The sequence below is a fragment of the Manihot esculenta genome, chromosome 11 (assembly GCF_001659605.2).
Source record: "Manihot esculenta cultivar AM560-2 chromosome 11, M.esculenta_v8, whole genome shotgun sequence".
NCBI classification, from domain to species: domain Eukaryota; kingdom Viridiplantae; phylum Streptophyta; class Magnoliopsida; order Malpighiales; family Euphorbiaceae; genus Manihot; species Manihot esculenta.
In genome coordinates, this window is record NC_035171.2 from 11,217,309 (window position 1) to 11,238,465 (window position 21,157).

A 21,157-nucleotide genomic window follows, 5' to 3' on the forward strand; every position below is an offset into this window, starting at 1 on the left:
AAGATCATGTAACAAAAAGGGATTACAACATCTATAGGGTCAAGCACAACTTCTAATCCTCAATATCATTATACATAACATAACTATTCAGTTATACATCATCTTATAATTTATCATGTCCACTTTCTAACTATTACAATTACAAGACTTTACTCTTCTTGACTTCTCTGTCTAGCCCGTACCTGCAATCCTGGGGGATTAGGGAAAAGGGGTGAGCTACTAGAGCCCAGTGAGCAGAATAGAAGAAAACAACATTTAAATCTCATGTCATCATGTAATGCAACACATCACAACTAATCACATCTCGGATGGTATTGTCACCAATAGTCCTCTACATAGTCCAACTGTGCCGGGACGTAGAATGGGTACAACCGGTCTTTCTCTTAACATAACATGTCATACAGTCCAACTGTGCCAGGGACGTAGAATGGTTACAACCTGGACTTCCATACCATCTCATGCCGTAACATCATCATATCATATGAGGACTAAAGTATCATCCAATAACCGATCCACATCAACATCATATATGCAATGCAACATATTCGTGAAGTCTAATGCAAACAACCTAATTCATCTCATGGCATTCATGATGCATGAACATGCTAAAACTTTATAATTTATTTGCTTTAAATCGTAAAGGTTTATTCTACTCACCTCTTGGCTAGCTCTGACAATGACTGAAGCAGCTGACTCACTGCTGGGGTCCTCGGTTCCTCGGGTCTGAACCTACACAGGTGGACTCAAATGAAGGACCAAACCACAAGAACATAACTCTAAAAACATCCCCCAAAAACCCCCTAAAACACCTCAAAACAATCATGCAAAAACATGCAAAGGAAGGCTGGACAGGGCAGGTTCGGCGGCACCTTCGGCGGCCGAAAGTCCCTCCAGAGCCGAAACCCAGGCAGGTTCGGCGGCACCTTCGGCGGCCGAAAGTCCCAGACAGAGACGAAAGTCTCTTTTCGGGGGCATCTTCGGCAGCCGAAAGGCCTGCCTCTCCAGCCATGTTCGGCGGTCGAAAGTTCCTTCGGCTGCCGAACCTAGTTTCTGCCAAAGGGCATAAACTTGGCTCCTTTATGCACATTTGCCTCCCAAAACTTCTAATCATGCATATTACTCAACCAAAACATGCATACAAGCTCCTAGGGGTCTCAAACTACCTTAAACCCCAATTATAACACACAACAACAACACATTGCATCCACATTATTCAAGAACACACATTAAACCTATAAACTCATAAAACCCTACACATGCATTCTACCCCATAGATCTTGCATAAAACTTACTTTAAATATGAAATGAGCTTAAGATCGGCTCTTACCTCTTGAAGATCGAGAGGGAGACGTCCTAAACTCGGAGGTGGGAGATTTTTGAGTTCTTGAGCCTCAAAGCTCCAAAACTTGCTTTAAACTCGAAAATCTTCAAAACAAAGCAAAAACTTGTGAAAATCTTGAAAGATTTGAAGGAAAAGACTCAAGATTGGTGAGGAACGGCGGAGAACTCACCTTGGCCGACAATGGGGAGAAAAGCTCGCCCGTTTTCGGCTAAGGGACCCTTTTATAGTGGCTGGCCAGGCCATGTTCGGGGGCCGAACGTGCCTCCGCATGCATGCCATGTTCGGTGGCCGAACTTGAGGTTCGGCGGCCGAACCTGGACTTTCCTCAACCTATGCCTTCGGGGGCCTAAGGCACACCCGAAAAGCATGCATGTTCGGCGGCCGAACTTTGAGTTTCGGCGGCCGAACCTGAGTTTTCCTCCAAGGTTGTTTTCATTCAAAACTCATTTCCTTTTCACTTAAAATCATCAAAAACATTAAAACATTTCATGAAAACATGGTTTTTACCCTTCTAGAGGTCTCCGACATCCGAAATTCCACCGGACGGTAGGAATTCCGATACCGGAGTCTAGCCGGGTATTACAATTACATTACATGTCCACTAACACTTTATTACATATCATAACCATGGCCATTACCCTTGCTGACTCCCTATGCTATCTCTGGTCCTGCAAACCTGGGGTTTAGGGGAAGGGGGTGAGCTACTAAAGCCCAGTGAGCAGAACAGTAAAACAGTTAATTAAACACATGCTTTCATGAAATGCATCACATCACAAAAAATTCACATTACGGATGGACTTGTCACCAATAACCCTCTGCATATCGTAACATGTCTAACTGTGCCAGGGGCGATACGGCCACACCTGGTCTTCTCTTACATATACATATCATAACATGTCCAACTGTGCCAGGGGCAATACGGCCACACCTGGTCTTTCCATCTCATATCATATCATATCACATCGAGGGCTAATGGATCATCCAATATCCATCCACATCAACAACATATTATGCAATGCATCATATTCGTGAATTCTAATGCAAAAACAGCCTAGTACATATCATGGCATTCGTGATGCATGAACATGCTTAAAAGTTAATTTGCTTTAAAATAAAAGAGTTGTATTTTACTCACCTCTGGCTGACGCTTTTCTGACTCTGTAGCAGCTAGCTCACTGCTGACCTCCTCGGTCTCTCAGGTCCGATCCTACGCAGGTGGACTCAAATGAGGGACCAAACATACTCTAACATAACTCTAAACATCTCCCCAAAAACCCCCTAAAATATCACAAAATATTCATAGAAAACATGCAAAGGAAGGTTGGACAGGGCACTTTCGACGGCAGGTTCGGCGGCCGAAAGTCCCTCCAGAGTCGAAAGTCAGGCACTTTCGGGGGCAGGGTTCGGCGGCCGAAAGTCACAACCTTCGGTGGCAGGTTTGGAGGCCGAAACTCCCCTCCATAGCCAAAAGTCCAAAATTTCGGGGGCGAGTTTAGGCAACCTAAACCTGACTCCAGGCAGGTTCGGCGGCCGAAACTGGCTTCGGCGGCCGAACCTGGGCTCTCCCAAAGGGCAGAACCCGAGTCTCACATGCACATCCAGCCACCCCAAAGCCTCTCAACTCATACCAACTCACACAAAAGCATGCATAAATATATTTTCAAGCATTTAGGGGCTTAAAACTAGCCTATACCCCAACAAACATCACATTAAGCATACATTTAACATAAAGGGTACATAAACCCTAATATTTTAGATCTACTCTAAACATGCATTAAAACCCTTAACCCCTTCTTAAAACTTTTTTAAAACATGAAAGAAGAGGAGGATCTACACTTACCTCTTGAAGATCGAGAGGAGATGCGATCCCAAACTTGGAGATGTGGAGAAACGAACTCCGGAGGTCTCCAAGCTTCTAAAACCTTGATCTTATCTTAAAATCTTCAAAACATGATAAAAACTCATAAAAACTCTGGAAAATTTGAAGGAAAACATAAAATCAACCATGGAGAGTCAAGAACTCACCTTTGCCCGAAAATGGAGAGAGAAAAACTAGCCCATTTTCGGACATAGGGCCTTTTATAGGTGGCTGGCTAGACCACCTTCGGAGGCCAAAGGTGCTTCCACAACTCCACCATTTTCGGCGGCCGAACTTGAGGTTCGGCGGCAGCAAAAGGGAGCCACCTTCGGCGGCCGAACGTGAGGTTCGACGGCAGCAAAAGGGAGCCACCTTCGGTGGCCGAACGTGAGGTTCGGCGGCCGAACCTGGCATTTCCCTTTAAAACTTTTTTTTCTTTCAAAACTCAAATTTCTTTCTTGATCAAACCATAAAAACATGTAAAAACATTTTAGAAAACCTTTATTTTACCCTTCTAGAAGGCTTCCGACATCCGAGGAAATTTTGGATTCCAACGGAGATTCCGCCGAAAGGTAGGAATTTCGATGCCGGGGTCTAGCCGGGTATTACATCTGGTTACCTTGAATGATCATCAATCCTCCTAGAGCTGGTACCTTAAGACACATAGCACCCATGTTAATAACTATATCATGGCAGTTTAGGACTGTGCGACCTAGTATCACATTGTATGCGAGCGGGATATCTACTACAACGAACTCCGCATACAGCTCCCGCTTGTGCCTTCTCATCACCCAACACAAGAGGGAGGTTGATGGTGCCTAGTACTGCCGCGATCTTGTCTCCTAATCCCACTAACGGATAGGAGACTTTAACCAGATTATTTCTATCTAAGCCTACCTTATTAAAGACATCTAAGGTGAGGAGATTGACAGAACTACATGTATCTACCAAGACTCGCCTTACCTCATACATGTTCAAACGTACGCTAGTAACCAGTGGATCATTTTGAAAAAAACCTATTGCCTTGTCTACAGGTCCAAATCTTACTTCCTGTTTGGCCCATAGTTCCTAATCAACTGACAAGATGTCTTTTGTGATGCGTTTATTTTTCCTTTGCCATCGCTGGATCCTCCTGCAATTACATGTATAACCCCTCTAGGTTCGCTATCAGGGGTGGTTTCAAGAGTTGTTACCTCATGTTCAGACCTCTTCTCTTCTCTACTCTTTTTGGCAAACTTTTGAAGTGTGTTGTCCCTTATTAACCTCTCGATCTCATCTTTCAACTATCGACACTCCTCCATTGTATGTCTATGGTCTTCGTGAAAATGACAATACTTGGTCTTATCTCGCTTTATGACTTTCTCAGGGTTGAGCTTGAGAGGCCATCTGACCTCCTTGTCGTTTTTCATGATCCACATTAAAATATGCATCCACGAGTAATCCAGTGGAGTATAATTTTTATACTTACTTTGGTCATCCCTTCTTTAGGAGACTGGGTAACTTCTGCGGTCTCCTTTATACCCTCGTCTCTCTGGCTTTTGGTTTTGCTTTTAACTCGTCTTTTTGTCCTCTCTCAACGCTTAGACCTCATCATCTAGTCTAATATATTTTAGGGCTTTTTCCATTAGCTGTTGGTACGTAGCGGCTACATTCTTGATTAGAGAATCCATGAACTTGATGTTGTGTGTTCCTATCTTCAATGCTTCACATGCTATCTCACGATTTAATTCCTCCACCTGTATTGCTTCTGCATTAAACCGTGAGATAATGCTCCTTAAAGACTCGTTCTCTCCTTAGCGGATCTTCTGCAAGTCAGATGAGAGTTTTTTAATAGGTATATAAGTAATAAACTTGGATTTAAATAACATAGAAAATTGTGTAAAGTTCTAAATTGAACCTGAGCTTAGATGTTGGTACCATTTCTGAGTCAAACCTGTGAGTGTTGATGGAAACACTCGACACAACACAACATCATTGACATCTTAGAGTTGCATTGTTGTTCTAAAGATCGCCAGGTAACTCTTGAGATTTGTTGTTCTATCGTATTTGTCCAAACTTAGGAGTTTAAACTTGGCAAGTAAAGTCTCTGCTAAGATCTCTTATAATAGGGGTGAGGCATCGTCCAACCTATAGTCTTCCTTCTGTTCCTTTTAGTACCTTTGCACAACCCATATCAACTTCCAGTCGACGTCCTTTGGAGCCTCGTCCGGTGACTCCTCCTCCAGCTTGGCTTTCCCCTTGGATTGTGTTTAGATTGCCTCTGTCCAATAGAAGCCTCCTCCCTTATCTTAGGAGCCATGAAGGAGGCCTCCTCCCGAGTTTTATACTCCTCGAGAGTGGCCTGTAGTCTTTTTATGTATTGAAGCATATACTCATTATTTAGATTACTCAGATCAACCTCATTGACCATTGAGGGTATGTTTTACCTACTACAAGGAGTAGAGGAAATGATTACACTCTTGTTGATATAAGTTTTAGCAGCAGCTCATGAATTGTCAACCATTTTAAATAATAGAAAAAAGGAAAATATTATTTTTTAAGAGACAATAAAAAACCGATTTCTAATCCAATGGAGTTTTTCGATAATAGAACCAGATGATGTGACTGAAATGGAGTTGTGCTGCGAGTAGTCAATTTATAAGAAAAAAAAAAAGCGAGGTGATTAGTGCCTGTAGCAGCCACTTCGACGCTCAAGTAGTGAATTGAAGAAAATGATGAGTGTAATAAGAGACTTTGAAATCAAGAATAGTTGTGTAAGAATGCATATCTTGATCTCTGTGTTTATCAGTTGTTATACAGTAAGAATGTGAAGCTAGTTATCAAATCTCATAGAAATCCGATTAACACCGGCTAGTAGATAGGGTATCCCACTTTTATAGGTGTAACGGGAATTTGCTGGATTATATTCTCTAACGGTAACTTTCTATGAGGTCTCACTCTACAGTTGAGAGGGCGAATCTTGACGAAAAATTACAACTTACAGATTTTTTTTCATTGATAGAACCGAATATAATCTTATCATACTTTTGCCACATAATTTTATTTTAGAGTTTTAGCTCATAGTTTATTTCATTATATCAGATATGTAAGATTATTATTTTTTAAAATATTAGATATTAAATATTAATAATGAAAAATTGAAAAATGCAACAGATTTGTATTATTAAAAAGGGGGCGGGGGAATGGCTCGGCTTATTATTATTGAAAAAGTGAAGAAACCAAACGAGCCGCTCAAATTTTGGGTGGGTGGACTTTTGGCCTCTAGTAAACGTTTTATTTTATTTTATTTTTAAATTTTGGCCAGTATTCTCTCCCCTCTTGCGATTTGCCTACTCTAATCTTAAAAGATCTAACGTTGAATTTGGCATGTCGAATTTATTATTATTATTATTATTATTATTATAAAACTCCTGTTGAAACAGAATACTAAATAATACTGAGAAATATTCCTTCTGGTATAAAAACTTAAATATTTATAAATTTTGAGGATTTCGTCTAATTATTTAAATTTATATAATTATTAGAATTTTAAAATTTTAAAATTCAATTTAACGAAAATAAGTTCTATCGCATACGATATGATAATAAAATTTTTTTGTCAAAAATTAGAAATATATTAAAAAAGGATCGAGACCCATTATAAATTGTAGACTAGAAAAAAAATTTGGCAGGCTGCTAGAAGTCAAAGAAAATACAACCCATCATCAAATAAGCTTTTAAAAACAAAGGCTCTAGGTACCAAAAAATAGAACAGTAAAAACATGTTTTATTCATGAAAAATCAAAATCATTGATCAATTGAAAATCAAAGTTTAAGGATATCTTTTTCAATGGTGTCAAAGAATTTAACCCATTTTAGATTTTTTTCATATTAAATGCAATGCATTTTTTCATTAAATTTTAAAATTAAATAAATTTAGAAGATATACATAATTATTAAAAATAAAAAAATATATTAAAATGCTAAAATATGTAAATTTTACTTTTCTTAAAAAATATTGAGACAATTAAATATTGCTTAAAGGGCCATTTCAGTAATTTTAGTTTCGTATAATAATCGTAACAATTTTATTATTTTTAATGATTCAAATTCTTTACTACTCTTTCCTCACAAATTCAAGAAAGCAAGCACAACATAACATAAAAAAGAAGGGTCATTTACGGTATATTTTTGAAATTTAACAAAACTCACAAATTAATTTTTATCTTTAATTTAAGAATTTTTGGGAATTTTTATTTTATTAGTGTTATTTAAACTCATTATAATATTAATAAATTTATTTATTTATATATATATATTATAAATTAAAATTATAATAAAAAACTAACTATAATAATTTAAGTATAAACCGGAATAAAAATTTTAAAATTTAAATTTATCATGTGATATCTCAATATTATCCTAATAATTTAATATTTAATATATTTTTATAAATTAAATAATTTTATTATTTAAATTATTAATATTTTATTATTATCTTTTAATAAATCGATTGATACTGATAATTATTTTTAATAATTATTATATTATTAATTTAATATTATAATATTAAATTTTAAAATTAATATAGTAAATTTTTGTAATTTTTTCTTAAAATAGAGAATGAATTTACTTACCCTTAAAGTATAATTTTATTAGTTATTAGTTAAAATTGTTAACAATTTTAAGTTGATTTTTGATATTATGATTTATCACTTTAAAACTTTATAATTTTTCACTTCAAAATTAATAATATTATTAATAATTTAAATAACATTATATTATTTAAAAATTTTATATTATCAAATTATTTATATTTTAATTTTTTTAATTATTAAATTATTTATAACATTATCTGATAATTTCATATTATCAAATTATCACTTTAATAATTTATAATTTTTATCTTATAAGTTTGGTTGAATTATCATCCACTTTAAAATTAAAATATCATTTTTAATAATTTTAACATTAATATCTATATATATTATATAATTTTAATCTCATAAATTTAAATGTTTTATTAAATAATTAAAATTATAATAATATTTTAATATTTTCATTAAAAATTAAATTATCAATGACTTAATTATATTATCATTTATTATTCTATAATATTTTTTAATTTAAAATTTTAATTTAATAACTTAATATTATCAAAATTAAATTTATTTCAATAATATTATCTTAATTTTGATATTATTATTTATTAATGTATATAACCAAAATTTAAATATTTATTTATAATAAATATTAATTCTTCACTTTAATATTCAAATATAACAAGTGATAACTAAAAGCTTATATCTAATAATTTTATATTATCAAATTATTTATATTTTTCATAATAATTTGATTTTTAATTTAAAAGTAAAATATTTATAAAAATTTTATTTTTATCAAAATTAATAATATTTAAGTTTGTTATTTTAATAATCGTATATAAAAATTTTAATTTTTTTAAATATCATATATATATATATATATATATCAAAACCTATAAATTTAATGGCAGATATGTTAAAAATTTAATGTTATTATATTTTATATACCTTTTTAAAATTTTCCTTAACTAATCCAAATTAATATAAAGTATAATATTATCATCTATTTTAAAAATTAAATTTTAAAAAATAAAATTATTAAGTATTTAAATAATTAAATATAATTGTAAATAATTTAAAGATTTAAAAGTATTATGGACAATTCCATTATTTTTTATTTTAAAAAATAAAATTATTAATTATTTAAATAATTAAATATGGTTGTAAATAATTGAAAGACTTAAGGACATTATGGGCAATCCCATTATTTCCCATTTTTCCACTTTTATATATAGTATAAATTAATAAAATAGTTTTTCTATTAAGTTTACCATTACTTAATAGTTAATTGAAGAGGCCAACTTAAATTAAAAGTATTAAATTATTGTAAAAATTAAATTGTTACAATTTATTAAAATCAAATGAACTAAATTATTATAAAAAAATAAAATTTGAAAGTCTAAATTGTTATAATTTAATAATAATTTTTTTAAAAAAATATTTTATTAATATAATGAAACTTTAGATATTAAATTATTTTTCATTAAAATGTAAAGATTAAATTTTATGAACTATATTATAAAATAACTAATATATACATTAACAAGTATTTCACATAATGACATTCACAGGTTTAGTCTGATGATAAGTGCATCCGAATAAGTCCGAGAAATCTCAATTTCTACTCTCCCAATTATCAATTTCATTTAAAATATATATATATATATTTCATATAGTGATAAAACTCACTGTACTCGACTCATGTCTTAACTTATATGATATTTAATATTTATACATTACTTGAGAGTATACCATTTATGTAACGACTCGAAAATCAGATTGCTATCGGCGTTAGAGTTCAGATCAACTTAAAGTCACCAGAGCCGTAATAAGCCTACTATATATCTCGTTATATCTGATATAATCTCAAATATGATCTTAAAAACATATATAAATATTTTTACTTTACGAACCAAAACTCGGTATATGACATACATAATTAAAAACATAAACTTATATTAGAGCTCTCATCAAATGCTTCAGTATGGTCAACACTGCCTGCCTTTGTTTAGTTCAAATATAACTTAAATTCAAAATTTTTACATATAAAGATCATTGGCAAAGAGATAATAAAAGAAAATTCAGACAAAACACAACTCTAAATTACATTACATTACATGTCCACAACTATACTATTATATAAGAGCTATACCAAAGAACATTGCTGACTTCTCAAGCTAACTTTTGTCCTGTAAATCTAGGATTAGAGGAAATGGATGAGCTACTAGAGATTAGTGAGTAGAAACATAACATAAATAGTTTAATTAAACATATGATTGTATGAATGTATCATAACTCAAATAACTCACATCAAGACGGACTTATCACCAGTAACCCTCCATAATACTAATAGTGTCTGACTCACAACAGATGCTACTCAAGACTTCCTCTTAAAAATAACATAATTTATCCATAGTGTCAGGGGCACAAAATGGACACTCTGGTATTTCTTTTACATAGTGTCAAGGGCATAGAATGAGTCTCGACATGTACTTCCGTATCCGTCATAACGTATCATAATATGCTCGAGGGCTAATGAGTCATCTAACAAGCATTCACAACAACAATTAATTATGTAATGCATCATATTTGTGAATTCCAATGCAAAACAACAGTTCATATACAAATGGCATTTGTGATGCATGAGTATGCTTAAAATATTTTATTTCTTTTAAAATAATAGTTTAGTTTAGTTCTACTCATCTCTAGCTAACGCAACTCATCTCTAGCTAACGCAAGCTTAGCTAGGGGTGTAATCGAGCCGAGCCGAGCCGAGCTTTGTAAAGCTCAAGCTCGTTTATTAAAAAAGTTTGGAAGCTCGAGCTCGAGCTCGAGTTCGATTCGAGCTCTAATATTTGATTCGAGCTCGGCTCGAGAATTAAATATTATAATCGAGCTCGATTCGAGCTCGACTCGTGAAAGGCTCGTTCGATTTAATAACGAGCCTAATTCGAGCTCGAACTCGAAAAGCTCGATTAAGAAACTCGTTAATAAAATTCGAGCTCGAACTCGGAAAGCTCGATTAAGAAACTCGTTAAAAAAGCTCGAGACCGAGCTCAAAATTAAAAAGTTTGGTTTGAGCTCAAGTTCAGGCTTGAGTTCGAATTAATAATTACACTTTAATCAGTTTTTAATCATCATTAATTTAAATAATATAAAAAAAGAGAGTGTACATAAAAAAAATTACGTAACACAATTTATAACTAAAATAACACAAATAAATATAAATTCAACAACATAATAAAATTAGATTACACACAAAATTTAATATCAAACGAATAAAATTGATTCCAACTTCCAACAGTTGAAACAAGCTAATATAATTTAATTATCTTCATAATCATCTTCATGTTTGTTCAATTAGTTAACTTGAATTTCAATTTCAACATCCATATAACCTTAATTAATTATTATTAATATACTTTGATAATTATTATCATCTTTTATATTGTATGCTTAATTATATACAAAATTTTTATAATTATACTTTAATTTTAAAATGTATATAATTTTTACAACTCAATTTATCATATAGTACTATAATTTTAAAGAATACTTATTATAATAATTAATATTAATTATTTGTGATTATACATTAATTTTATGGAATCTTATTATAATAATTATATACAAAAGATTTTTATAATTTAATTTTAAAGAATATTAATTATAATAATTAATCTTAATTATTTGTAATTTTCAATACTATAATTTTCAAGTATTTATAATAGTTTAAATTTTATAACTTTATAGTTATTTTTATTTTTTTAATAATATATGAACTTGTTCATAAATTTATTTAAGGAATTGGTTCACCAATTTATTTAAACAATATTACTCACGAGCCTATTTAACGAGCCTGCTCGTAAGCCTTCTCAACGAGCCTGCTTGCGAGCCTTCTCAATGAGCCAGCTCGCGAGCCTAAAAACGAGCCAGCTCGCGAGTCTTAACGAGCCGAATACTATGGAGCTCAAGCTCAGCTCGTCGTTTAAGTGACGAGCCTCAAAATTGAGCTCGAGCTTGGCTCGTTTAAAAAATGAGCCGAACTCGGTCGAGCTTTTATCGAGTCGAGTCTCGAGTAGCTCACGAATAGCTTGGCTCATTTATAGCCCTAAGCCTAGCTATGAAGTAGTTATCTTACTGTCGGCCTCTACGGTCTCCCAAGTCCGATCCTATACAAATAGACATAAATGAGGGATTAAACATAACTTTTGAACTCTTAAAACTACTCAAGAAACTTCCGAAAGCATATAAGAAAGCGTGTAGAAAACATGATAAAAATGACTAGACAGAAGACTTTTGGCAACAGATTTGGAGGCCTAAAGTCCCTTTACAGATCCGAAAGTCAAACATTCAGAGGTAGATTAGGCTGCCTAAAGGGTAACTTTCACAGGCAGGTTCGGCTGCTGAATCGATTTCAGTGGCTGAACTTGGGTTTTTCTGCAATACAGAACCCAATTCTGTCTTTTGTTACAGCTCCAAAATGCAACCAAACTCCTCAATAACACAAAGGAACATACAAAATTGACTTAGAAGGTTCAAAACGACTCAAAAAATATCAAAACACTAATATGCAATCAACTAAGCACATTTTTCATACAAGAATTAAGTATAAAAAAGATAAACATAACTTTGCATGCAAAGCTCAAATCCTTGAAACAACTTAAAAACTCGTTAAAAACTCAAGCAACAAGAGAGAGATAAGGATTCTAACTTATCTCTTGGAGAAATAATGGCCACAACAACCAAGAACTTGAAGAAGAGAAAAAGATGAACTCAGAAGGGTCCCAATGCTAAAACTCAAAAATTCAAGCTTGATTCTTCAATACTAAAAGCAAAAATCATGAATTTATGAAAAATCTATGAAAGATTAAAGTGAAAATATCAAGAGTTTGTCTTAGCATTACCTCTACCTGAAAGTGGAGATAACTTCTCTTATTTTCGAGTTGAGCCTAATTTATAGGTGGACTAAAAAAGCCATCTTTATTGACCGAATTTAGAGGTTTGGCGACCGAACTTGAAATTTTTAAAATATATTTTTTAACGCATTTTTAAAATACTTAAAATTTATTTTATTAAAAAAACCTATTTTACTTGAGATTCCATCAGAAATTTAGAATTCTAACACTAACTGGAATTACAACTTGATATAAAAAAGAGTTATCACAATACTTATGTATTACCAAATTTTATGTCTCAATACTTATGGCATAAGGAAAATTACTTTTTATTTTCAAATTATGTCAAAATTAATATATTTCTGTATTTTTAAAACGTAATAATTTAATTTTATATTTTTGCTCAGTTAAAGGGTCTCTCCATTTGTATTCAAAAATAATATTTCTTTTTTAATTTGATAAAATCAAAGTACATAAATTAAAATATTTATATTTGAAAATTTGAGGGATGTAAATATAAATTGTAACATAATTTAATAGTGAACAAGTAGTATATTTTTAAGGATATTTTAGTGATTTCTCAGGTACTTTGGTGAAAATGTAAGAATTGAACTGGTAAATTAAAAAAATAAAATAAATTCAATTAAATTTTTTATACTTTTATTTAAAGACTAAATAAATATAATAATTTTTTTATCAATTAAATTCCTATAATTTTATTAGGATCAAATAAGTTATGACATAATATAATAATATTTTTAATAATTAAATCATATTTTTAATTATAATTTTTTATAATAATTTTTTTGTAATTTTAAAAATTATTTATTATTTTTATGTATTTTTTTAAAAAATTTATATGTTAATTGAAATACTAAATTTTTTATATTAATATTTTATTATTATAAAAAATATCATATTAAATCAAGATTTATTTAACTCTTAGCAAAAATATATGAATTAAATAAAATTTACCATTTAACTCCACATAAATAAATTTATAAGAAAATAAGATTTGTACATAATTAAATTATACGTGTCCTTTGTAGTTTTATTCATATAAAAAATTTTATTTGATCTTTATATTTTAAAAATCAAATACTTAAATTCTCAAATTTTATGACCATTCAAATTGAATATTTTTTTATTAAAATTATTATTAATAAAATATAAAATAATCATAATACCTCCAATTAAGAAAATACTCTCACACACAAGTATGTATTAGTCCATTTCTCTCAAACATTTTATCAAACAACATGTATGCAAGTAAGAGCCGGAAAAATGAGTTAATGTAAGGGAAAGTATGAAGGAAAAAAAAAAAGAGGAGCAAGACAATGGAGTGAAATAGAATGAAGAAGATATAGAGTTATGTGATTTCTTTACGGGGCGAAATCCATTTGGGTCTCTTTAAAATTAATCCTATTTAGAATTAATTCCTCTTCCTAGAGCCATTGCCTCAAAAGGAGCTTGTGGGTTGGTGTTTCTGCTATTCAGTATAGTGGATGTGGTGGCTTTGGCTCCATAATTGAAGAGTTTGTGCTCTGGTCTATTGTAATTGTATATCTGTGTAGAGAGAGAAATAAATGTAGAAAATTGTGAATTTAGTAGATATTAAAAAAAAATGTATTTTATAAGAGTTATCTTTTATTATTGGTTATAATTTTTTTTATTAACCTAACAGATTTTTAATTAATAGAAAAATTTTTAATTTGGACGGTTATAAACAATATCACATTGGTATATTAATAATATTGTTGAAATACCTTTAAAAAATATCATATTGGTCAATTAAACACTTCTTTTTTTTAAAAAAAAAAAACTTCAACAACTCATTTATCTTGGTCATAAAAAAATCTCATTCAAATTTATTTTTGAGCAAAATAATTATTATTTTCTCTTAAATTTTTTTTTTTTTTTTTTCGAATCTTAAATTTAAATTTTTATTTCACGGCATTAATTTTACGAGTTCAAAGATTTTGTTAGATCATAGACACACAGAGGAAATAACGAAGAGAGAAGAAAAAATCTGGACCATTCATGTGGGTGATCGATCATCCACCCATGAGGTGGACCATAAAGTGCTTAGCCAAAAGATCTCAATCCATTTGCTGGGTCTGCAAATCACAGAAATGGCAGCAGCAGCTAAGATAGCATCACCTCATCCACTTCCATATCCTTTATCTTCCATTTCTCTGCCTTCAAAATTGAACACCAAGGAACTCACCCGCCACCACCCCCAACTATGGCTAGGACAGGGCCGAGCCCCGACAAGACACAACAGGCAGGTGTTGCGGGTGTCCCTGCAAGAACATGTTTCATCTTCATATCTTTTCATGGAGCAGTTGCAGCTCCACCACCACTACTATCAGAATCAAGACTCCATGTTTTTACTGGCGGAGAGCGTGGGTTACTCATTGGCTAGCTACTATACTTCTCTGGGTCTCTTTGTTATCTCTGTTCCTGGCCTTTGGTCCCTTATCAAACGCTCTGTTAAGTCCAAGGTGCGTTGGCTATGGCTATCTCGATCTTCTTCTGTTCTGATTCAAGAATTTGTTGATGGGTTTGTGTGTTGGAGATGAATTCTGCTTAGAATTTAAGAAATGGGTTTCCATTTGCAGATTGTGCAGAAGACGTTTATAGGTGAAGGAGAAGGGAAGAAGGCACCGAACCAAGTTGCCGGAGAAATATTATCTTTCTTTACTCGCAATAATTTTGTGGTCACTGATAGAGGAGAGACCATCACGTATGTTTATTATTAAGATAGTATTTATATTTGCCAATGGCCGCATCAATAACCATGGACGAAGCTTCACTTCCATGGTTTCTAGTTAATGTTTCCATTTCAATTGTATGCAGGTTTGAAGGCATGATGGTTCCTAGCCGAGGCCAAGCAGCATTGCTTACTTTTTGCACCTGCATCAGCTTGGCAAGCGTTGCCCTTGTTCTTACTATAACATTTCCAGATTTTGGCAATAACTGGTTCTGGATTACCATTCTAAGTCCATTGGCGTAAGTGAAGGCACTCTGTGTGGCATTTTTCTTATCCCAAGAAATGTTAACTATAGCACTAATGCTTTTAGAATGGATCGCAGAGGGGCATACTATTGGAAGCGAGCATCAAGAAAGGAGCAGATCAAGGTTAAAATGATGGTCGCTGATGATGGGACCTTAACCGAGATAGTAGTTCAAGGAGATGACCAGCAAGTAGATCAAATGAGGAAGGAGCTTCAGCTCAGTGAAAAAGGCATGGTCTATGTTAAGGGCTTGTTTGAGAGATGAAGAAACGTTGTTCCCACACGGCTGGAGCTTCACATCCATGCCAATGCAGTTGATGAACTAGCAATTAGGAAACAATTGTTCTAAGGTGTGAAAATTTTGCGCAGCATACAGTTTATTCATAACACGAAACAATTCAGATGTAATCAATAACATCGTTTGGAGTTTGTATGGTACTTTGAACCAAAAATATAGGTACATCATCAAGATGCTCATGAGATTGCTCTTCAAGTATTGCTTCATGGTGTTTCCTAACATCTCTACATATAGAAACGTACAGGATAAGTCTAGGCAAGGGGGAAAAAAGCAACTAGAATTTCTGGTTCGAACACTACAAAATGTCAGATTAAAAATAATTTAACAGCATTATCCTGAAACCATCAGGGTTCATAGTGCATTCATGCTTGACAAAGGCAACTTATTCAAAATGAAGAGCACCTCCAATCAGCAACAGTTACAATAACCAAGTTGAATAGCATCCCTAAACAATTGACCACTTCCCAAGTAACCTGGGAGTGAGTAGGATGATATGCAAGTACGCAACAGCTCTTCGGCATTATCTCATTGAATATAGAAAGAAAAAAAAGTTATCCCAATGAACCACAGCTGGGTAAAGTATCAACCTCAGCCTATCATCAACTTGTTCTCATCCAAAAAGGTGTAAGTAGGCACCTCCAGATTGTAAGGTGCTGGTCCCTTGCGAATCCTACCAGAGATATCATAATGTGACCCATGGCAAGGGCAAAACCAGCCACCATAATCACCAGCATTTGGCAAGGGAATGCAACCCAAATGTGTGCAGACCCCTATGACAATTAGCCATTCTGGGTTCTTGACCCTGTCAGCATCAGCCTGCGGATCACGAAGAGATGCTAAGTCAACACTATTGGCCACCTTCAAATCTTCTTCTGTTCGGCGCCTGATAAAAACTGGCTTTCCACGCCACTTAACAGTCACAGTGGTGCCTGGCTCGATGCTTGAGAGATCAACTTCAAGAGAGGCAAGTGCAAGAACATCCTTAGTAGCAGACATGCTCAGCACAAACTTGAGGATAAGGAGACGAATTATTGAAGCATAGACAAAACGACCACCAGTAAGGACAAAATAGGCAAATGCCCTCTTGCTGGGGTCACCTGGAGGGAAACGCTCATGGTTGTACTCATCATAAACAATCTTCGAAGTGGGGTTCTTAACAGCTGCCACAGTTGCTGGAATATCTGAAATTATGCCCTCTTCATTTCTTGGGGTAAGTGATTCAGAAGAGAAACCTGAAACCAAATATAATCATACAGTAACTACAAAAACCCTACAATATGGCCAGCCATCCTGTCATAATAGTATGACTGAAAGATAAAAGACTGATCTTGCCTTAGAAATGAATAAAAGCAGGGAAAACAAACAAATAAAGAGAAGGTGGAAGTTGTATAAACTATAAAGTCAACCAATTATGCATTATGTTCAATAAATCTTTCACAATCCTGTACTATTGTAAGAACGATGAATGATTTCAGGATCTATATGCATGGTACCAACTCATACCATTAGAGCTTCTGAACTTCACCATTTTTCTTCAATCGTGTTTGGATGACACGCCATTGTTTCAAATGTATTCCAACAAATCCATTTTGCGAATCAGACATAGTATGCAGGATGAAAGTATCATTACATACCATCTAGACCTAAGAAGAAAATCAACAGAAAAATGGCATATGCCAATATGGTAACGTGCTTATGATACATAGGTGAATAAGAATATCCATTCCAGAGACATACTAGTTTCTTTGGAAGAGAAAACAAGCCGTTTATTGGATTTGATTAAAAACTCTGGAATAGAGTTAAGAAAAGCCCAAAGAAAAACCAACAGATGAAAATCAGACAGTTTCTAGAAAATTGGGATTTTAGCTCCCTCTGTGTCATAGAGTATCCATTCTGCTAATAAAGAAAAAAAAAATTGCACAATTACAAGTTCGAGCAGCACCAAAGCCTATAGCACACTCAATGAGAATGCAGAACATGTTAAGAAAAGAAGACATGAGATGTGACAATACTCGACCCATAACTGTTCATAAGGTCTGCTCCTGTTTGGATTGGGTGTTCCCTTCATTACTAGCATGGAAATGCCCAACCTCGCAGATTTATGGACCCTAGGACAAACTCTCAAGCATCATATCAATGCAATTCATCTCTCCACTCGAATCACAGCTCACAAATATAGGCCTGTAGGTAGTAACTAATGTATCATGTCATGACTTCAAGAAAAAAAAAAAAAAAAAAAACCAGCAAACCACTTATAAATCCAACTTACTTTCCAGTCTTAAGCCACAAAGAAATGACCAGTATTTTTCCATTAAGAACTTAAAATCAGAAGACAGAAGTAAAAGGTCTCCTCTTAATATGTGTCCTAATTATTATAATGTGTTTCTTTAACACATCTATTTCACCATAAAGGAAAGCTTTCACTTCCACTCCAACTTCCTTAACTACAGATTAGAAACATGAAGAAAAAAAAATGAAGATAACCAAAAAGGAAAACCATAAATATCAAATCTAAAAGACCCACAATAATGGCTATCATTTAAGCAAGTATTATTTGAATGTAAACTCTGTCATTTTTCATTTCCAAATAACAAATTATGGGGCAGTGGCCAAGTTGTGGCACTTCAAGAGATAATGAATCCTGTATAGAAAAAGCGATAAAGTATTTAATCTATTATTGAATCTCTAAAACGAAAGGGATATATATTTCAATTGTTATTTATAAAATTTTGAAAATTTGACCTTTTCTTGGACATTATTTATGCCCAATACTAAGTGATGCAGCAATGATTATATGAAGGCACTTTCAGGTCTAGATGTAAGGTATAAGTCCTGGAACGCCCCAGTCAAATCCCTAAACTTTATCACACCAAAATACCTTAGAAAAAAAGCGCACAGAGACATTCTTAAAGCATTACGAACAGTAAATAAGCGAATATAGATCGATAACCAATTTCAATAGCAAAACGGAATCCCTAATGAATAACCAAAAGCAGTGAGACAGATTCCCCAATTCAACCCAGGGGAAGAAACCCTAAATTTGAGATGAGTAAACACGGAAACTCAAACCTCTGTTAGGAAGATGGAAATGAGGCCGGAAAGCAAAGAAATCATTCAGGGCTTTGGATTTAAAGTCTTCCGATAAGGAAGAATCACCGCCGGCTATTGGATTCCGTGACACGATTGCGGAAGCAGCTTGGTTGGGCCTCCACGAGGGCTGCGTTGAGCATAGAGAATAAACCCTCCTAGCCGCAACTCTCAACATCTTCTTCGTCTTCTTCTTCTCCGACTTTAATCTCCTCTGCAAATGTTTCGGTTTTCCTTTAAAACCAAATCGATTCTCTTTCTGAAACGGCGAGTGGCGTCTTTGAGTTCCGCGAGATGTTTGGAACGCGAATGATATTACCGGAATAACCCGTCATCGGGTTTTCATTGGATGACTCTGATTTTGACACGTCTGCACCCAAAGTTCCTTTTCAAATTTAATCTCCATTTGTTTTAGGAAAAAAAAATTTCAAGGATATATTTTTTCTACAGCGTCGTCGCACTTAAAAATTTAGTCAATAATGAAAAATATTTTCTCCTATTAAAATATTATAAAGAAAATAATTTTATTTTTTAATATAAAAAATTATTTTCCACACTCTAAATCTTATTAAAATTTTTATATAAATTATAAATATGTTTTATTTTTTAAATTAAAATTAAATAATAAAAAATAAATTATTTTATTAAAAATATTCCTCATACAGAATATTTTAAACAGAAAATATATATAAATTATTTTTTATGCATAAATAAAATTTATTTTTATATTTGTTAGATAATTATCATGTTCATGAAAATCAACTTAACTAATTAAAATATTTTTGTATTTTTAGAATTGATTTAAAAAGTCTTTGCAAATTAATTTCGTTCACTAAAGACATTTCTAATTAAGAGCTCTTTTCCTATTAGTTAGTTCCATTTAATCTGGTCAAAATTGAGAGGAACTTTTATAATTTCATAAATACTCTCTAAAGTACTGCAAATATGAATAGGAGAAATCTCCCCCTCGGCACCTTTATTTGGGTAAAATTAATTTTGTATTTACTCAACAAGTTAATAAAAACTAAACTCTAACAAACTTAATTGTTGATAAATGCATCTAAATAAAATTGAGAAGTTTTAGTTTCTACTTTTATAATTTTTAATTTTTATTTAAAAAAATTAAACTTTAATTTTATATTATAACAATGAGTGATAAATTATTATGTTCTTACTACTCACCTATTGGGCTTGGGCTCGTATCTGATCCGGATTGCCCTGGGTTGCTGGTCCAGGCTCGTGAAGTCGAGCCGTCTTTTGAGCGTATGATCTGATGGGCTTTGGACCTGTGGCCATTTTTTGAATCCGATCTTATTCCTGAGCTAGGAAAGATCTGGAGGTTATCAATTGCCCCTTTATCTCCTCAGTAGTTATTCCATGACTGGTGAGGGGGTAAATACTTAGGCTCTATTAATAACCGTGCAGCTCGAGAACGGCTCTTGTCAAAACATCCTTTACTTGCCTTATTTCTTTATCTCTTTACTTTAGTGTTTAAATGTATGGCGATCTGGAGATGTGTTCTTGATGATGAATGATATTTTACCTCGGCCTGTGCATCATCATTATTTTCTTACTCAGACTGTCTTCTGACTTTGTCAATTTTACTTACTTGATGGACCAGGCTGGCTCGACTGGGACTTTGCTAGTCGAACTGACCCGGGCTAAGAGCTCGGAGTCTAGTTAAGCTTCTGGCTTGCGAGTTTTTCTTATTCCCATGAGAGCATTTCTGTTTTTGACTCACGATCTTGTCAGTTTTGCGAGTTCGGATACCTCGTCCCTCTTGAGATAACCTTCTAGCAGTCAGCGCGGTTTGAGCTGTGTGCTCCACTGGGATAAAGAGCTCGATCTTTTGTCGTTTTCCTCTTCTTAGGTTATCCTTGTTAAATGTTTGTTTATTGTGAGTTAATCCGAACTGTGAGCACGGTCCTTCGCCTTCGTTTGTCTTTTTATCTGTTCCTGCATTTGTGGGCCTTTTCGTAGAGGGAGCTCGATTCTCTGTTATTTCTTCTGTACTTAGCTTTATTCTACTTGAGTGTTTTCATGTCGCAAGTTCGTCCGAGCTAGGAGCTCGGTT

The 21,157-nt window shown here is 33.2% G+C and overlaps 2 protein-coding genes across 2 annotated transcripts; one reads left to right on the top strand and one right to left on the bottom strand.

Moving 5' to 3' along the window:
- Positions 1-14,779: 14,779 nt before the first annotated feature.
- LOC110626438 (protein COFACTOR ASSEMBLY OF COMPLEX C SUBUNIT B CCB1, chloroplastic) lies at positions 14,780-16,191 on the top strand. The gene is made up of 4 exons (XM_021772344.2): positions 14,780-15,185; positions 15,303-15,427; positions 15,541-15,693; positions 15,777-16,191. Exons 1-4 carry the CDS (start codon positions 14,814-14,816, stop codon positions 15,961-15,963), a joined length of 837 nt encoding a protein of 278 aa, XP_021628036.1. The 5' UTR covers positions 14,780-14,813; the 3' UTR covers positions 15,964-16,191.
- Positions 16,192-16,248: 57 nt separating this feature from the next.
- On the bottom strand, positions 16,249-19,469 carry LOC110626437 (cytochrome b-c1 complex subunit Rieske-4, mitochondrial). Its single transcript, XM_021772342.2, has 2 exons — positions 19,066-19,469; positions 16,249-17,228 (listed from the first exon to the last, which is right to left on the bottom strand). The coding sequence occupies exons 1-2, from the start codon at positions 19,259-19,261 to the stop codon at positions 16,585-16,587; spliced, it is 840 nt and encodes a 279-aa protein (XP_021628034.1). The 5' UTR covers positions 19,262-19,469; the 3' UTR covers positions 16,249-16,584.
- Between the last annotated feature and the right edge of the window lie 1,688 nt (positions 19,470-21,157).

Excerpts from the sequence above, each read along its gene's own strand:
- LOC110626438 (XM_021772344.2), top strand. The coding sequence starts at position 14,814 with ATGGCAGCAGCAGCTAAGATAGCATCACCTCATCCACTTCCATATCCT. Across the intron at positions 15,186-15,302 it reads AACGCTCTGTTAAGTCCAAG|ATTGTGCAGAAGACGTTTAT; the intron begins GTGCGTTGGCTA and ends TTCCATTTGCAG. Across the intron at positions 15,428-15,540 it reads GATAGAGGAGAGACCATCAC|GTTTGAAGGCATGATGGTTC; the intron begins GTATGTTTATTA and ends AATTGTATGCAG.
- LOC110626437 (XM_021772342.2), bottom strand. The coding sequence starts at position 19,261 with ATGTTGAGAGTTGCGGCTAGGAGGGTTTATTCTCTATGCTCAACGCAG. Across the intron at positions 17,229-19,065 it reads TTTCCATCTTCCTAACAGAG|GTTTCTCTTCTGAATCACTT; the intron begins GTTTGAGTTTCC and ends ATTTGGTTTCAG.